The sequence below is a fragment of the Pristiophorus japonicus genome, chromosome 6, assembly GCF_044704955.1.
Source record: "Pristiophorus japonicus isolate sPriJap1 chromosome 6, sPriJap1.hap1, whole genome shotgun sequence".
In the NCBI taxonomy this organism is placed as follows: domain Eukaryota; kingdom Metazoa; phylum Chordata; class Chondrichthyes; family Pristiophoridae; genus Pristiophorus; species Pristiophorus japonicus.
Window position 1 is genome coordinate 196,549,904 of NC_091982.1, and position 19,917 is coordinate 196,569,820.

The 19,917-nt window shown below is 46.0% G+C and overlaps 1 protein-coding gene across 1 annotated transcript in view; it reads left to right on the plus strand.

Moving 5' to 3' along the window:
* Window positions 1-19,917, plus strand: part of LOC139265921 (spermatogenesis-associated protein 16-like) — a 281,978-nt gene that overhangs the window by 54,978 nt on the left and 207,083 nt on the right. The window contains exon 2 of the mRNA XM_070883514.1: window positions 12,912-13,542. Coding sequence (XP_070739615.1) covers window positions 12,928-13,542 — 615 coding nt within the window. The 5' untranslated portion in view covers window positions 12,912-12,927. The remainder of the gene's footprint in view (window positions 1-12,911; window positions 13,543-19,917) is intronic.

The following is a 19,917-nucleotide window of genomic DNA, read 5'->3' on the forward strand; positions in this document are numbered from 1 at the left end:
CTCTTAATAGCTTGAAAACTTCAATCAAATCACCCTTAACCTTCTAAATTCCAGGGAATACAACCCTAGTTTGTGGAGTCTTTCCTTGAAATTTAACTCTTTGAGTCCAGGTATCATTCTGGTAATTCATTACTGCACTTCTTGGCCGCGATTTCGCCAACGGGTGCAAGTTGTCGGCGGGTGGCATCAGTGGTGTGTGGGGAACACGCTCCCAGCTGCAGCCCGCTCTCTGACAGCAATTTTCCGTGGCTCGGGCCAATTAACTGGAAGCGGGTCTGATGATGCATTATCAGCTGATTTCATTAAAGGGACCATTCCCAACTATTTTTTGACAATTCATCCGTCAGTCTTTTGCAGCATTGAGCTACTGAAAACGCTGACAAAAACTGCACAAAGGTGCACGGCTGCATCCAGGCTCTCCCATGACTCCCCCCAGATGCTTATGGAGGGAGTCACAGAACACAGGGAAGTTCTCTTCCATTCCAATGGATGGAAGAGACCTCTCCAGGAGACCAACACAGCCTGGCTGTACATTGCACATGAGGACACAAGCAGGGATGTCAGCTGGATGAGCTGGCTGCAGTGGCGCAAACCTTTCACTGATCTCAGCAGATCACAAAACTTTACTGCAAAGCCACACTCAACCTCATCCTGCTGTGCCACTCATCACATCCCCATCATTCTGCCTTCCATACCCTACAAATGCACATCCTTACACTAACTTACCTTGCATCTCCATCCATCCCTCTCTCTGTCTACATTATTAGTTCCCCACTTCACTTGGCACCCCTCACACTCACCCTCATCCTTGTCCAATCATACCAACTAACAACACACAATGGTAGGCCCTTGGGTCCTTTACGTTCATGTATAGTTAATGTTGATGTGTTGTCAAACATTGAAATCTTTATTTTCAGAACTTTGCATTCTTGGACAGATTTGTGAGCACCTTTGGAAGTGGCTTTGTGAGTTGTAGTGAATGGTGAGACATAAGGGTACCCCCCACAATGGTGAAGAGTGTGAAAGGAATGAGTTGGACATTGCAGGGATGCTTTATGTAGCTAGTGTGTGGTGCTGCCAACCTGGCGTATTTAGTGGCAGTCAGGGTGTACAGTGTGAAATGAAGTAAATGTGGCCATGGTGAGGCTATCATTGGCCTCCTGGGCAGAAATGTGGTCGGGTGCTGGTGCCCTGTATACTGTGCAGCACCAGGTGATTGCGGACAAGGTTGGTGTTTGTGGTGATGCTGGTGTGTTTAGTGATGTTGGTGTTGGGGCTGATCATGCTGGGATTCTGAGGAAAAGGTGAGATTTTTTGAAGGGCACCGATGCTGCTGGAATAGATGGCAGGTGAGGTTGAGATGACAGAAGCGCCCTGTCAATGGTGAGAGAGGTTGCTCCAAGGAGGCAACAGTGAATAGAGTGACTGCAAACACTTCCAAAGTGCATACAGCTCAAATACTCTTCCAAAACCTGAAGGCTTCAGCTTCTGACATTGGAAAGTGAGCAGCTGTGAAATGGTAGCTTTTATACCACTTCTTCAGCTGTCAACTAGCCAAAGCATTAGAGTCACCGAGAACCCGACACACTTACCTGGCGTGAAACCCGAGGGATGGCAAAGCCGTCAAAAGGTTGATTAAATTTTAAGTGCCTGCTTTTAAGCCTTTTAACTAGCATTTAAGTACCTTTTAATGATATTAATTACCTGGCCCACCATTCACTGTCGTGTCTGACAGCTGAGAAACTAACATGGAAGTGAGTTCAGAGTGGGATCCTAACCTGCTGTCAATCAAAGCCATTTTGACAGCGCGCCTCCAAAGTCACACTCGCAGGGCTGGGAAGATTCCGGCTCTTGTGTGTCAGCTATGGCTCAGTGGGTAGCACTCTCACTATGAGTCAGAAGGTTGTTGGTTCAAGTCCCACGCCAGAGAGTAGAACACAAAAATCTAGGCTGACACTCCAGGCAGTCCTGAGCAATGTTCCCTCAAATTTCTTTTTGGCTGCACGGTATGCCACCATTCAAAATTTTGCGCATGTGTGGTTTTTCCATTTCTTCTTCTCTCTTAGGCAGTTCCTCGGAATCGAGGATGACTAGCTTCCACGCTAAAAATGAGTTCTCAGGTGACTGAAGAGTCCAATGCGTGACTTACAGTCTCTGTCACAGGTGGGGCAGACGGTGGTTAGAGGAATGGGTGGGTGGGGTGCCTGGGTTGCCATGCCCTCCTTACGTAGTCGATGCTTGGCTTCAGCTTGCTGTTGGCGATGAGACTTGAGGTGCTCAGCGCCTTCCCGGATGCTTTTCCTCCACTTTGGGTGGTCTTGAGCCAGGGATTCCCAGGTGTCGGTGACGATGTTGCACTTTTTCAAAGGGGCTTTGAAAGTGTCCTTGAAGCGTTTCATCTGCCCACCTGGGGCTAGCTTGCCGTGTTGAAACTCTGAGTAGCACGCTTGTTTCGAGAGTCTTATGTCAGGCATGCGGACGATGTGGCCCGCCCAACGGAGCTGATCGAGCATGGTCAATACTTCGATGCGGGGAATGTTGGCCTGAGTGAGAACACTGATGTTGGTGTGCCTATCCTGCCAATGGATTTGCAGGATCTTGTAGAGGCAGCGCTGGTGGTACTTCTCCAGCGTTTTAAGGTGACTGCTGTATACTTGTAAATGTAGATTCTTTTCTCTCAATCTGGTTCAGTAAAATTACTGAGTCGAATACCTATTGTGCTTTAAACAAAGCAGTCTTTATTTTACCGGCCGGCAAGACTTATCAGACAGAAGATATACTCTCTCGATAGAGCGTACACACTCCCTACGGATAAGTGAAGTTACATCGTAAAGCGACAACAGTTATACATTTTTGAAAATAGATAACAAAATACAATTAGATTGACATTCTATATGAGATGTTTTTACGAAAGCTCAAGCATTGCCTCTGAATGTTTCAATTTAGTGGTGTGACTACCAACTGAGACCTTGCAATTCTGCAGATTTATCCATATATTCATTACATGTTACAATTTATATTGTTGGCAGGATTAGTAACTTAAAACCTTGAGAAAGTTGTTAATTGTGCTGATGTTGTATTATTTGCAATCTGACATTCTCTTAGTTATTTTTCCATGGCTTATACATTTCCATATATCCAATTCACTTTACTGCCTTTTAATTCCATATATCCCGTTCATTTATCCACATTCCCTCCTTTTATCATTCCATGATAACATTTAGGATTATTCTAAGAGTATTGCATTCATCCGTTCACACTCCATTTCCAGAATCATATTATTGTTGAGTAGTTCTTTAGTAGATTCTTTAGTTTGTTGGATCATAACCCGGGAACCCTTAACCACAAGAGGGTTTGCTAACCTTGCCATCATTATTTTACAGTAGAGGTTAAGGCAACCAACAATCAAACAACAGGTAATTATTATTACGATGAGATCAATTGCCCCATGCATTAGATAGGATCTCCAAGACCCACCCAAAAGCCAATCAAACCTGCTAGGTTCTTTTGCTGGTGTGGATAACTTCTTCACCTCCTCCTTATGTGATCGGCAAGATTGGTTATGTTTTCTGAACTATCAGGAATGTAAGTGCAACATTCAGATCCTATCAGGGCACACGTTCCCCCTTTCTCAGCTAACAGGTAATCGAGGGCCATTCGGTTTTGTAATGCTACAGTCCTTATTGCTACCATTTCAGCTGTGATGCCCTCCAGAGCTTCAGCAGTATGGTTAGCTACCTGTTCCAATATCGTTTCTAAGTTCTGTACTTCGTCCATGAGACGCTTTATCCCGACTGGGAACACCAGGACCCCAAAGAACTTTTCGGCAGGGGTGATGGCTCGCTTATATCGTATGGAGGCATGTACTTCCGCCAGGGTACGTACTTGTCGCACAAATGGCACCACATATCCCATATAGCAGGACCCTGTCCATCGCCTGGGCAACCAAGGATATGCCTTATGACCGCACACAAAATACGTGCCGTTAAAGGCTGCTTTCTGATATATTGCCTCCGGGTCCCAGGACTGGCCCCACAAACTTTCACCTGTGTTATTCGGATCGTGAGAGTGGATGGTGACTCGTGTACCTGTGGTGAGGTTGAGAGTGTGTGGGCAATTGCTGTACCCTATGATATGTCCCTTGTTACTGGTGTCATTTCGAATTAGACATATGCCCCCTGTTGGCCTCCCAATCCCTGAGATATTGGTCAGAGCTATGAATGGGGGTTCCTTTTCACGGTTGTAAGTTGGTTGGTACCATCCCTGGAATGTCTGACTAATGGGATCTCCAATACTCTCCCACTTGGTGACCTCCCCGTGTTTGTTCAGGTGGTAACGGTATGATACTCCTCCTGGTCTCCGTGATCCCTCTTTTGACCCGCCTTTCATCATTCGTACTTGTATTGGCCCCCCTCCTTTTATTATAGTTTGGCTCTGAATCCATTTGACAGTCTCAGTTAGGGTCAGTGGAACGGTGCGCAAAGGAATTCCCCCTTTGGAATGTATAGGGATATGTGAACACACGCAGCATCTAGAAAAGTGCCCTTTTTGCGCATAAACGTAAGACATATACAAAAAGGTGTTTGCATGGAGCTCTCGCCTTTGTCTTCTTTCCCATGCGCCAAAACTGTCATATATCAACACTATTATACAGACTGTGGCATACAGACACAGTCTCATCTTATGGCTCAGGATTCGGATAAATAGTCCAATTATTTTGCTGATTTAAAATAGTTCAGTTTTCCCGTCTCTCTTCTCAGGTCACCGTTGGTGCAGCTGGATGTTTATTACGGGTAAAGTTCAAACCAGTCCACGTTACAGTTAGGATGTCAACTGCCCCATTCAGCTATGGAGAAGAGGAAATCTGGAACAGAAACAGGAATTAGAATAACCAGCAAAATAGATTTGTTAAAGGGTGATGAGCTTGCAGTGGTGCAGGTGAACCCAGGCATTTTTCCCCTCAACCTTAGCTGCAGTAGGGGTAGTGAGTAACACCTGAAAAGGCCCCTCCCACCGCGGCTCCAATCCCTTTCGAATCCATTTCTTAATCAAAACATACTTCCCTGGGACCACGAGGGATGATTCGGGTAAGACTGGGAGGTCAAGGTGAGCCCCTCGAACCTGGTTGTGGGCTACTCGCAGAGCCTGAGTTAAGGAAAGAATGTATGTGGTCATCTCCTCAGTCATGTGATGGAACTGGACAGTGGAGGGGACATTCTGATTCCAAGGGGTTCTCAGGGGTTTACCATAAATGACTTCAGTGGGGGTCAGCCTAGTCTTACCAGTTGGAGTAGTGCGTATCTGGAATAGGGCTATGGGAAGGAGTTTAAGCCAATTTAGTCCAGTTGATGCTACCAGTTTTGCAAGTTTGGTTTTAAGAGTTTGATTAGCACGTTCAACTAATCCCGCAGCTTGGGGTCGGTAGGCGCAATGTAGCTGCTGGTTAATGTGCATCTGGGAGCAGAATTCTTTGTTGACAATAAAGTGAGGGCCATTATCAGAACTCAGTCGAGCAGGGATACCATATCTAGGAACAATTTCCCTCATTAACACTTTAACAACAGTTTGAGCTTTATTGTCCAGGGTAGGATAAACTTTGATCCATTTGCTGAATACATCCACTATTACTAGCACATATTTGTAACACTGAACCCTTTGCAACTCAATGTAGTCCAACTGCAAGGTCTCAAAGGGTCCTTCTGGTAGGGGCGTCTTACCCCAATCACAGGGGACTCCCTTCCCTGGATTATGCTGTTGGCAAACAAGGCAACGACTACTAGTGTTCTGGGCCAACGCCTGAAGTCTTGGGTGCCACCAAGTAGCCAAAAGCGTATCACTTGTTGCCCTTGCTCCACAATGAGTAGCAAAATGCAGACATTCTATAACCCATGAGGCCAACTCGTCAGACATGCAAGTCTGTTCCGCGGGAGTGGTCCAGAGTTTAGAGACATTCCTTCCGTTTAAGACCTTCCTTAAAACCACGGGCTAGACTTTCCACTTCACATCGCTGTGCTAGTGCCCATATATCGCCCAAAAAGGCCTGCTATTGCCCATTTTGACTGAAAAATGGAAAGTTGGGCCGGAACATCACCAAAAAATTGTCCCCCCAACTTTTGGCTCACATCGCTGAGGTAATCGCCGAGGTGATCGCCCGCAAATCGCCCAGCACAACTTTTGGCACATTGCCGGGCTGATTGCTCGCTGAGAAGATTGCTGGAGAATGGTTGCTTTTCCCTGGCCTTCCTCACAGAACTCGGCCCTACTGATGCCATTTTGAACGTCGGAGAAAGAGAGGAGGCTGCTTAAACAAGGGGTTTATAATTTGTGAGTTATTTAAGGACCTTTTACTGATAGATCCACTCACATTTATATTTATATTTATATGTATATATATATTTTTTTTAGTACTAAGGGCATTTATAACAACAGTGATAGTGATAATAGTGATAGTGATGGGGCCTGTAGCTTCCCTACCATTACTTGTAACTACTCACATGCTGACATCTGAAGTTGAGTTAAGTGAAGGGGCCGATCGAAGAGGTGGCGGACTAATGTGGAGGTGGAGGAGGAGAACGTACAGCCGACGAACGTATAGGCTTAAATGCAGTCTTACCGCAACTTGTCTGATAATGCGTGCCTTAGGAGGCTGCGCTTCCAGAGGAGGTCATCGATGAGATATGCCAGCTCATCAAGGGAGATCTGCAGCCTATCAGCAGGATCAGGACTGCACTGCCCGTTGAGGTAAAGGTTACTGCAGCACTATCCTTCTACGCATCTTGCTCCTTTCAGGCTTCAGCTGACGACATCTGTGGTATCTCTCAGCATGCCACACACTGCTCCATTCGACAGATGACTGAAGCCCTTTACGCTCACAGGATGGACTATATAAGCTTCCCTATGACCAGGGAGGCATAGACCAAGCGGGCGTTGGGTTTCTCGCGAATAGCAAAATTCCCCAAGGTGCAGGGAGCAATAGACTGCACGCACATTGCCCTGAAAGCCCCTTTACAGAATGCGGAGCTGTTTTGTAACCAAAAGGGATTCCACTCCCTGAATGTGCAGCTCGTTGTCGTCCACAACCAAATAATCATGGCAGCAAATGCTACATTTCCAGGCAGTATCCATGATGCACACATCCTGCGTGAGAACGCTATCTCTGACCTGTTTGACAGTCATGGTTAGATGCTGGGGGATAAAGGATATGTCCTTGCCAGTTGGCTCATGACCTCCCCCTGCGTAATCCCCAGATGGAAGCCGAGAAGCATTACAACGAAAGCCACATAGCTACACGCAATATCGTCGAAAAGACAATTGGGGTGTTCAAGCAGCGCTTCAGATGCCTGGACCACTTGGAGGCAGCCTACAGTACCACCCTGACCAGGTAGCTGAGTTTATTGTGGTGTGCTGCATGCTGCATAACCTAGCTATAAGGAGAGGACAACAAATGCCAGATGGGGTTGCCGATCCACCTCAGGAAGGAGTGGTGGCGGAAAAGGCAGACGACGAGGAGCAGGAAGAGGAGGAGGCTGGTGAGGACCTCAGGGAGCACAATCAGCCTGGCGATGAATCCATGGCCCCACCGCTCCCACCCCCCCGAAAGACTGGAGAAACCCTGTGGGAGTTAAGCGGCTGCAAAGCTGTTGCGCCAGCAGCTCATAAATGAATGCTTTGCATGAACTTACATTGGGGACAGTCACAGTTACAGTTATGGTTAGACAACAGTTGCATTTGCATTGAGTTACGTATTTAACCTTGCCTGCTCTGGCCTGGCCTGGCCATTGTTGTACAACAGTTGCATTAATGTTTTAACTTAACTTACTTTATTATAAGACAATCCACAATAATTGTAAAATTCAATAAAAAATTTTATTAATGTAACATTTGCCTTTTTAACAAGTGTCCCCCACCCCCAACTATAAACCAACAATGAATTTAAAAACAGCAACAACAATAACACCCCCCTCCCTACCTGTGTCCTAGCCCCGGGTACCAAGACAACGCTGGCGTGTAGCGGGCAACGGAAAAACTTCCTGTCATGGTGTTGATTCCTGGATTCTTTTACCTCAATCTGGTTCAGCAAAATTACTGAAACGAATACCGTTTGTGCTTTAAACAAAGCAAGCTTTTATTTAAAAAGCAAATCCCGATCGGGGACTTTATCAGACAGAAGGAATGCAAGTCTGTTCGAACGCACTCACTTCCTACGGATAAAGTGACGTTACATTGTAAAGGGACGATGGTTATACATTTTCGGCAAAAGATAACAAGATAGGGCCAGAGTGACATCCCAGCTCAGCCCATCTCTTTTGATCCCTCCTTCCCTTTGTCCACTCATTAGCCGACCCAAACAAAGACCTTCTGTCAATGTTTCAGGTTAATAACATGATTTAATAAGACCTTGAGGTTTTTCTGCAAGCTGTGGGTTTTGTTTCAATATGTGTTAGTGTTGTAACATTTCGCAGTCTCGAGTCTGAGATGTCATGGCTATTCCTCCATGAATTGTTTGTTAGCTTATACTGTCCCTATACAATTCCCACGTTCTCAACTTCAATGTCTCTATACATTTTTAAACATTCACAATGGTGGGGGTGATGGTAGCGCGATCGGCTGTTAGGGGGGTGTTGGAGGGGAAGACGAAGCTGGGGTATCGTCTTCCGAGTCAGAAGGAACTGCTTCCTCCTGACTCACTTGTGTGCTTGAACTTGTGGTGATTCCGATCACGGCACCTTGGGGTGCAGCGCCATGCTCAGCCAACAACGCATGCCGCAAGGCATTGGTGGCGGTGGTCTGTGCACGCATCTCCACGAGCGTCTGCTGCGTTGCCTCCGCTTGGACAGCAGACACCTGGGAGAAGTCCCACGTGAACTCCACAAACGGCTGGAGATGTTCGCGACTAATCGCGACCGTCTCCTCGCACAAGGAGATCAAGCCCTCTATCCGATCGTCCATTGGAGGTGAGTGCTGAACTCGCTGACCCGACCAACGTGAGGTAGGCTTGCGCACTGTAAAGCGCCTTGGCGATGCCGGCTGCACGCCGCTTGGTCCCGGTACCTCTTCAGTTCCAATAGCGATCGCCAAAGTGGCCGCAGGTTCATCCTCCTCTGTGCCTTCCATAACTTCTTCCTCCTCTGGTTCGGTGGCAGTATCCTCCTCGTGTTCCTCACCACCCGTGGTGAATGACACCTGCATAGGTGCAGGTGCAGGTTCGGCCTCCACTTGTGCCTCTGGTTGACCTTCAAAGCACAATTGAGCTTATTAGAACAGGAGGGTACACATTACCGAGAGACGTTACATATTACTGCATCATGTGGATTTCACTGCCCCAGAAAGCTGTCGCAGCTGCATCAGTTGCAGATGGACAGAATAAGGGAGTGAGGGTTTATGGGGAGCGCACAGGGAAGGGGACAGATGGCCAGATGACCTTCCCCTGCTCTTATTGCATACGTTCTTATGTTGTCAGCCTGAGAATAGCACAAAGGCTGCATGCATGACATGACATGACATCATTCGTATATTGCATTATAATTAAATGACGTTACATTACTTTAAAACTGTTTGACACATTACTCACGTGACACATAGGACCATTCCGCAACACCAGGGGGGGAAAGTTTCGGCCTGAGTTGCTCCTGTTTTTTTGGAGCAACTGGTTTAGAATGGAGTATCTTAGAAATTGCAATTCTCGGCATTTAGTTTGCTTCAGTTCTAGTTAGTTAGAACAGTTTCACTTTGGAACAGAATTTTTTTTTCAAAAGGGGACGTTTTGAAAGTTTATGCAGTGAAAACTTACTCCAAACTAACTTAGAATGGAGTAAGTGTAGATTTTTGTACGCTCAGAAAAACCTTGTCTACACTTAGAAAATCAGGCGTAGGTTACAAATCAGGCGTAGGGAATGGGGGGGGGGCGGGGTTTAAAGGGAAGCTTACAAACATTAAACACTTCAGTTTTACAAAAAGAGTCATCATCAATAATAAATGATAAATACATCAATAAATCCACCAATAAATCAATCAAAAAAAATTAATAAAAAATATATATTTTTTAAATCAATAAATAAAACATTGACTCTTGTACTCACTATCCCTATTTATACAACCAAAGTGGGGGGGAGGGGGGTGAGAAGGGAGGGAGGGGAGGGGATGGGGGGTGAGAAGGAAGGGGGGTGAGAAGGAGGGAGGGGAGGGAGGGGTGAGAGAGGGGGGAGGAGAGGAGGGAGGGGAGGGGGAGGAGAGGAGGGGGGAGGGAGGGAGGAGGGAGGGGAGGAGGGAGAGAAGGGAGGGGGGAGGAAGGGGAAGGGAGGGGGGAGAGAAGGGAGGGGGGAGAGAAGGGAGGGAGGGGAGTGGGGGGGAGAGAAGGGAGGGGGGGAGAAGGAGGGAGGGGAGGTGGGGAGAGAAGGGACGGAGGGAGGGGAGGGGGGAGAGAAGGGAGGGAGGGGAATGGGGGGAGATGGGAGGGAGGGGAGGGGGGAGAGAAGGGGGGGAGAGAAGGGAGGGAGGGGAGGGGGGAGAGAAGGGAGGGAGGGGAGGGGGGAGAGAAGGGACGGAGGGGAGGGGGGAGAGAAGGGAGGGAGGGGAGGGGAGGAGAGAAGGGAGGGAGGGGAGAGGAGGGGGGAAGAGAGAGAGAGAGAGAGAGAGAGAGAAGGGCGAGAGAAAGAGAGAGAAAGAAAGGAGAGGGAGGCTGAACGGGCCGGGCCCGGCCGGGCCCAAGACTTCGAGCTTAGACTTACCGGATTGACAGGTAGGTGGCGTCGGGGGAAGCGGAGGTCGGGCCCGGGGGGGGGGGGGGGGATGCAGTCCGGTGGGGGGGTGGTGGGAGCGGGAGTCAAGTCGGGTCGGGTCCGGTCCGGAGGAAGCAGGAGCTGGGCGTGGGAGGCAGCTTTATCGACGCAGCCCCAGTGAGGCCATTCGACCAGGGCTAGGGGCTGCGTGCTTCGGGCCCCTCCCACACAGTTTTGGGCGCCTGGAGCTACTGCACATGCGCGCCCACTGTAGCACGCCTGTGCAGTGGTCCCGGCACTGTTTTCATCGCAGGGACCTGGCTCCGCCCCCCCACAGCTTGTGCTGCGTCCAGCTCCAGAGGGCCTGCAGGGAGCCGGAGAATAGGTAAGTTTTTTTAGGCGCACTTTGTGGCGTGAAAAACGAGCGTCCAGGTCGGGGCGCAGCCCGAAACTTGGGCCCCCGCGGGTGGTGGCCAAGCGACTGTGGGTGTCCACAAGTGCCGTGGCTCTTTCTTCAAGATTGGAAAGTGGCTGTATCTGAGCAGTGCCCCTTCCGGTGCGCCTCTGCTCGCTGCGGTTGTAAGATATCTTCTTCTGCAAACATGAAAAGAGCATGGCATAAGCTAATTAATTAGGTAGTATCATGGAAACACAACAGTTTCAAACGTTACATGGAAATAGGATCCACAATTGATGCACGGTTATAATAAAGATCAGCGTGTTTAGGAGCTACAACTTGACACATACATCTCTCTAAACTACAATTGCCATTGAACTTGGCAATGGCAGAAGCTAATATACAAAAGTGTCCTAGGACAGACAGTGAGCAAGGGTAGCTCAACCCCAGTCCATGCTGGGTCCCTGTGTAAGTGACAGCAGCCAGAGAGACTTAAAAAGGGCACAGGTTCGTAGCCCTGTCCAGACCTTAGCAGGGAATATATATATATGTATAAGAATTTACAAAATGTAATTCAATCCAGGAGATTTACTATTATAATTATAATTGCAATCATCATCAATACAATATAAAATCTGTACTTAGTCTTGCTGACGCCACAAGGCTGTTCCAGCGCTTCCGGCACTGGTCAGGCCCCCTCTTGTGGCTCGCTGAGGGGACGTCGTCTGCGATCTCACCCCAAATTTTTATGTACGCCCTGAGCGAAGGTTTTCCACGCCCACCTCAGGTTAAGTCAGCCCACCGGGAGTGCATCTCCTGGACGAGGACCTCGTTGGCCTCATCGGAAAACGGCGTTGCTCTCTTCCTACCCCCTCCACACTATCTGATCAGGACAGTTTTTGTAACCTCTTTTTATATTTCTTTTCTTTATCTCTTTTTTCTCTTTATTTCTTTTTTCTCTTTTAAATTTCCAATCTCTTTTTATCTCTTTTTTCTCTTTTTATCTCTTCTCTCTCACCCTATCTCTTCTCACTACCTTTGCTTTCCTCCTCTCCTTTCTCTCTCCTCTCTCTCTCTCTCCCCCCTCCCTCCTCAACGGCCTTCTGCGCATGTATGGATGACTCCTGACCTCCTGAAACGCGGGAAAAGCTGTCCACCAAAAAAAAAATGCATGTGCAGAAGGCCGTTGCTAGAGAAACTTTGCCTTCCACATCGCTGGGCTATCACTGGGCCCCTTTTGCTTCGCTGGCCTATCGCTGGGCCCATCTCACTTCGCTGGGCTATCGCTGAGCCGAAAATCGCGATCCAAAAAATGGGCGATGTTCCAGCGAACATGAAGGCTGATATCTTGCCGAGGCTGGAACATCGCCTATTTGTTGGGTGATAGCCAGCAAAGTGGAAAGTCCAGCCCCACATCTTTGACCCATCTTTTGATGACTCCTCCTAAAGTCTCCTTTGGCTCAGCGTCCATTTTCCCTTATCCCTACATTACAACAGCGATTACACTTCCAAAATACTTCATTGGCTGTAAAGGGCATTGGGACACCCTGAGGTCGTGAAAGGCACTATATAATTGCAACTCTTTCTTTTTGTTTCAATGTGAAGTGCCTTGGGATATTTTTCTACGACAATTGTATAATTGGAAGCTGTTGTTATTGCAAAATGTTTTTCAGTATATTGCAACATCAAGAGATTCCTAAGTAGGCAAAAATTTCAGAAACAAACTATGGTGCGATGAAAAGTGCATGCAATTCAGAGTAAATTCTAATAATTCATATTTTGTAACTTTTCTTTAGGTATCCATGTTTGGATATGGCTTTTACAATTATGAAAAATTCAGATGGCAAACAGAATACGGCTCTCAACACTAAAATTGAGAAAGAAACAGATACTTTTAATATATCTCAAAATAGTACATTGGATGATGCAACAGATCATCCAAGACCTCCGAATGGGAATGACAAAGTATGTAGCAGAAAGCTAGAATCCTATTTAAACCAGAGGATAACACATACAAGAAAGGTCAAGCTAAAGAGAAAGAGTACATTAGACAGCTTAGGGATTAAAAGAAAACTAGAAAATGAAGAAAAATGTGCCAACAAAAAGGAACTGAAAATAGTAGATCAGGATCCACCAGTAGTTCAGTCCCTCACTCGCGTGCCCTTAAAAAGTGTAATGGATGTCGAAATGAAATTGGTTTATGTTGATGAACAACAAATAATGTATGAATTTATAGAATCCCAAGAATACAGAAGTACTCAATCAACATGTGAAGCCACCAAATCAGGAGAATCTATGACTTCCTGTGCTTTGAATTTGGCACCTCAAATGGATAAATGGCTTGCTAAAGCATTAAAAGATGCAAGTTTTTACTACCACCAGAAGAAGTATTCAGTAGCAGCAGGACGATTCAGAACTGCATTAGAGGTACTCACCACTGTTTTATTTATTATTAAGCTTTCATTTTTTTTTATTATCTCCTGTTGTCATGCTAACAGTGGGTTAGAAGAAAATAAGAAATTTAGAGATTGTACTCCAAGCAAGGAGTCACACTAAAAAGGAGCACAAGTCAGAGAATTGGCACCATGGTGTGCAGCTCTATCTCTGACATGTACTCTCAAGTATGGCTCCATCCTGGGAGCATAGGGATGTTGAATTTACTTAATAATATCCTATGACAAAAGGAACATGGCAAGGTTTGCAATAGCAGCACTAAAAAAATGCAACCATTATAGAAACATAAAAAATACGTGCAGGAGCAGGCCATTTGGCCTTTCGAGCCTGCAACACCAGTCAATATGATCATGGCTGCTCATGCAACTTCAGTACCCCACTCCTGCCTTCTCTCCATACCCCCTGATTACTTTAGCCGTAAGGGCCACATCTAACTCCCTTTGGAATATATCCAATGAACTGGATTCAACAACTTTCTGTGGTAGAGAATTCCATAGGTTCACAATTCTCTGGGTGAAAAAGTTTCTCCTTATCTCAGAGAGCATCAAATTAAAAACCAATGCGTATAATGTGGCCAAGGTTAGTGGGAAACGAGAAGATTGGGAAAATTTTAAACGACAGCAAAGAATGACTAAGAAAGCAATAAAGAAAGGAAAGATAGATTACGAAAGTAAACTGGCGCAAAACATAAATACAGATAGTAAAAGCTTTTACCGATATATAAAACGGAAGAGAGTGACTAAAGTAAATGTTGGTCCCTTAGAAGATGAGAAGGGAGATTTAATAATGGGAAATGTGGAAATGGCTGAGACCTTAAACAATTATTTTGCTTCCGTCTTCACAGCGGAAGACACAAAAACAATGCCAAAATTTGCAGGCCACAGGAATGTGGGAAGGGAGGACCTTGAGACAATCACTATCACTAGGGGAGTAGTGCTGGACAGGCTAATGGGACTGAAGGTAGACAAATCCCCTGGTCCTGATGAAATACATCCCAGGGTATTAAAAGAGATGGCTGAAGTTATAGCAGATGCACTCGTTATAATCTACCAAAATTCTCTGGACTCTGGGGAGGTACCAGCGGATTGGAGAGCAGCTAATGTAACGCCTCTGTTTAAAAAAGGGGGCAGGCAAAAGGCAGGTAACTATAGGCTGGTTAGTTTAACATCTGTAGTGGGGAAAATGCTTGAAACTATCATTAAGGAAGAAATAGCGGGACATCTGGATAGGAATAGTGCAATCAAGCAGACGCAGCATGGATTCATGAAAGGGAAATCATGTTTAACTAACTTACTGGAATTCTTTGAAGATATAACGAGCATGGTGGATAGAGGTGTACCGATGGATGTGGTGTATTTAGATTTCCAAAAGGCATTCGATAAGGTGCCACACAAAAGGTTACGACAGAAGATAAAGGTACGCGGAGTCAGAGGAAATGTATTAGCATGGATAGAGAATTGGCTGGCGAACAGAAAGCAGAGAGTCGGGATAAATGGGTCCTTTTCCGGTTGGAAATCAGTGGTTAGTGGTGTGCCACAGGGATCAGTGCTGGGACCACAACTGTTTACAATATACATAGATGACCTAGAAGAGGGGACAGAGTGTAGTGCAACAAAATTTGCAGATGACACTAAGATTAGTGGGAAAGTGGGTTGTGTAGAGGACTCAGAGAGACTGCAAGGAGATTTGGATAGGTTAAGCGAATGGGCTAAGGTTTGGCAGATGGAATACAATGTCAGAAAGTGTGAGGTCATCCACCTTGGGGAAAAAAAACAGTAAAAGGGAATATTATTTGAATGGGGCGAAATTACAACATGCTGTGGTGCAAAGGGACCTGGGGGTCCTTGTGCATGAATCCCAAAAGGTTAGTTTGCAGGTGCAGCAGGTAATCAGGAAGGCAAATGGAATATTGGCCTTCATTGCGAAAGGGATGGAGTACAAAAGCAGGGAGGTCTTGCTGCAACTGTATAAGGTATTGGTAAGGCCGCACCTGGAGTACTGCGTGCAGTTTTGGTCACCTTACTTAAGGAAGGATATACTAGCTTTGGAAGGGGTACAGAGACGATTCACAAGGCTGATTCCAGAAATGAGGGGGTTACCTTATGATGATAGATTAAGTAGACTGGGTCTTTACTCCTTGGAGTTCAGAAGGATGAGGGGTGATCTTATAGAAACATTTAAAATCATGAAAGGGATAGACAAGATAGAGGCAGAGAGGTTGTTTCCATTGGTGGGGGAGACTAGAACTAGGGGGCACAGCCTCAAAATACGGAGGAGCCAATTTAAAACCGAGTTGAGAAAAAATTTCTTCTCCCAGAGGGTTGTGAATCTGTGGAATTCTCTGCCCAAGGAAGCAGTTGAGGCTAGCTCATTGAATGTTTTCAAGTCAAAGATAGATAGATTTTTAACCAATAAGGGAATTAAGGGTTACGGGGAGAGGGCGGGTAAGTGGAGCTGAGTCCACGACCAGATCAGCCATGATCTTATTGAATGGCGGGGCAGGCTCGAGGGGCTAGATGGCCTACTCCTGTTCCTAATTCTTATGTTCTTATGTTCTCAGTCCTATTTTGGCTTACCCATTATCCTTAGACTGTGACCCCTGGTTCTGGACTTCCCCAACATCGGGAACATTCTTCCTGCATCGAACCAGTCCAATCCCATCAGAATTTTATATGCTTCTATGAGATTCCCTCTCATTCTTCTAAATTCCAGTCAATATAAGCCAAGTCGATCCAGTCTTTCTTCATATGTCAGTCTTGCCATCCCGGGAATCAATCTGGTGAACCTTCGCTGCACTTCCTCAATAGCAAGAATGTCCTTCCTCAGATTAGGAGACCAAAACTGCACACAATACTCAAGGTTGGTCTCACCAAGGCCCTGTACAACTCCAGCAAGACCTCCCTGCTCCTATACTCAAAGCCTCTCACTATGAAGGCCAACATTCCATTTGCTTTCTTAACTGCCTGCTGTACCTGCATGCCTACTTTCAATGACTGATGTACCATGACACCCAGGTCTCATTGCACCTTCCCTTTTACTAATCTGTCACCATTCAGATAACAATCTGCCTTCCTGTTTTTGACACCAAAGTGGATAACCTCACACTTATCCACATTATACTGCATCTGCCATGCATTTGCCCACTCACCTAACCTGTCCAAGTCACCCTGCAGCCTCTTAGCATCCTCTCACAGCTCACACCACCACCCAGCTTAGTGTCATCTGCAAACTTGCAGATATTACATTCAATTCCTTCGTCTAAATCATTAATATATATTGTAAATAGCTGTGTCCCAGCACGGAACCTTGCGGTACACCACTAGTCACTGCCTGCCATTCTGAAAAAGACCCATTTATTCTCACTCTTTGCTTCCTGTCTGCCAACCATAGAAACATAGAAAATAGGTGCAGGAGTAGGCCATTTGGCCCTTCTAGCCTGCACCGCCATTCAATGAGTTCATGGCTGAACATGCAACTTCAGTACCCCATTCCTGCTTTCTCACCATACCCCTTGATCCTCTTAGTAGTAAGGACTACATCTAACTCTTTTTTGAATATATTTAGTGAATTGGCCTCAACAACTATCTGTGGTAGAGAATTCCACAGGTTCACCACTCTCTGGGTGAAGAAGTTCCTCCTCATCTCGGTCCTAAATGGCTTACCCCTCATCCTTAGACTGTGACCCCTGGTTCTGGACTTCCTCAACATTGGGAACACTCTTCCTGCATCTAACCTGTCTAAATCCATCAGAATTTTAAACATTTCTATGTGGTCCCCTCTCATTCTTCTGAACTCCAGTGAATACAAGCCCAGTTGATCCAGTCTTTCTTGATAGGTCAGCCCCGCCATCCCGGGAATCAGTCTGGTGAACCTTCGCTGCACTCCCTCAATAGCAAGAATGTCCTTCCTCAGGTTAGGAGACCAAAACTGTACACAATACTCCAGGTGTGGCCTCACCAATGCCCTGTACAACTGTAGCAACACCTCCCTGCCCCTGCACTCAAATCCCCTCGCTATGAAGGCCAACATGCCATTTGCTTTCTTAACCGCCTGCTGTACCTGCATGCCAACCTTCAATGACTGATGTACCATGACACCCAGATCTCGTTGCACCTCCCCTTTTCATAATCTGTCACCATTCAGATAATAGTCTGTCTCTCTGTTTTTACCACCAAAGTGGATAACCTCACATTTATCCACATTATACTTCATCTGCCATGCATTTGCCCACTCACCTAACCTATCCAAGTCGCTCTGCAGCCTCATAGCATCCTCCTCGCAGCTCACACTGCCACCTAACTTTGTGTCATCCGCAAATTTGGAGATACTACATTTAATCCCCTCGTCTAAATCATTAATGTACAGTGTAAACAGCTGGGGCCCCAGCACAGAACCTTGCGGTACCCCAGTAGTCACCGCCTGCCATTCTGAAAAGTACCCATTTACTCCTACTCTTTGCTTCCTGTCTGACAACCAATTCCCAATCCATGTCAGCACACTACCCCCAATCCCATGTGCTTTAACTTTGCACATTAATCTTTTGTGTGGGACCTTGTAGAAAGCCTTCTGAAAGTCCAAATACACCACATCAACTGGTTCTCCCTTGTCCACTCTACTGGAAACATCCTCAAAAAATTCTAGAAGATTTGTCAAGCATGATTTCCCTTTCACAAATCCATGTTGACTTGGACCTATCATGTCACCTCTTTCCAAATGCGCTGCTATGACATCCTTAATAATTGATTCCATCATCTTATCCACTACCGATGTCAGACTTACCGGTCTATAATTCCCTGTTTTCTCTCTCCCCCTTTTTTTAAAAAGTGGGGTTACATTGGCTACCCTCCACTCGATAGGAACTGATCCAGAGTCAATGGAATGTTGGAAAATGACTGTCAATGCATCCGCTATTTCCAAGGCCACCTCCTTAAATACTCTGGGATGCAGTCCATCAGGCCCTGGGGATTTATCGGCCTTCAATCCCATTAATTTCCCCAACACAATTTCCCGACTAATAAGGATTTCCCTCAGTTCCTCCTCCTTACTAGACCCTCTGTTCCCTCTTATATCCGGAAGGTTGTTAGTGTCCTCCTTAGTGAATACCGAACCAAAGTACTTGTTCACTTGGTCCGCCATTTCTTTGTTCCCCGTTATGACTTCCCCTGATTCTGATTGCAGGGGACCTACGTTTGTCTTTACTAACCTTTTTCTCCTTACATATCTATAGAAACTTTTGCAATCTGTCTTAATGTTCCCTGCAAGCTTCTTCTCGTACTCCATTTTCCCTGCACTAATCAAACCCTTTCTCCACCTCTGCTGAGTTCTAAATTTCTCCCAGTCTCCGGGTTCACTGCTATTTCTGGCCAATTTGTATGCCACTTCCTTGGCTTTAATACTATCCCTGATTTCCCTTGATAGCCACGGTTGATCCACCTTCTCTTTTTTATTTTTACGACAGACAGGAATGTACAATTGTTGTACTTCATCCATGCGGTCTCTAAATGTCTGCCATTGCCCATCCACAGTCAACCCCTTAAGTATCATTCGCCAATCAATCCCAGCTAATTCACGCCTCATACCTTCAAAGTTACCCTTCTTTAAGTTCTGGATCATGGTCTCTGAATTAACTGTTTCATTCTCCATCCTAATGCAGAATTCCACCATATTATGGTCACTCTTCCCCAAGGGGCCTCGCACAACGGTATTGCTAATTAATCCTCTCTCATTACACAACACCCAGTCTAAGATGGCCTCCCCTCTAGTTGGTTCCTTGACATATTGGTCTAGAAAACCATCCCTTATGCACTCCAGGAAATCCTCCTCCACCGTATTGCTTCCAGTTTGGTTAGCCCAATCTATGTGCATATTAAAGTCACCCATTATCACTGCTGCACCCTTATTGCATGCACCCTTAATTTCCTGTTTGATGCCCTCCCCAACATCACTACTACTTTTTGGAGGTCTGTACACAACTCCCACTAACGTTTTTTGCCCTTTGGTGTTCTGCAGTTCTACCCATATAGATTCCACATCATCCAAGCTAATGTCCATTCTAACTATTGCATTAATCTCTTCTTTAACCAGCAATGCTACCCCACCTCCTTTTCCTTTTATTCTATCCTTCCTGAATATTGAATACCACTGGATGTTGAGTTCCCAGCCCAGATCATCCTGGAGCCACGTCTCCGTAATCCCAATCACATCATATTTGTTTACATCTATTTGCACTGTTAATTCATCCACCTTATTACGGATACTCCTTGCATTAAGACACAAAGCCTTCAGGCTTGTTTTTTTAACACCCTTTTTCCTTTTAGAATTTTGCTGTACAGTGGCCCTTTTTGTTTT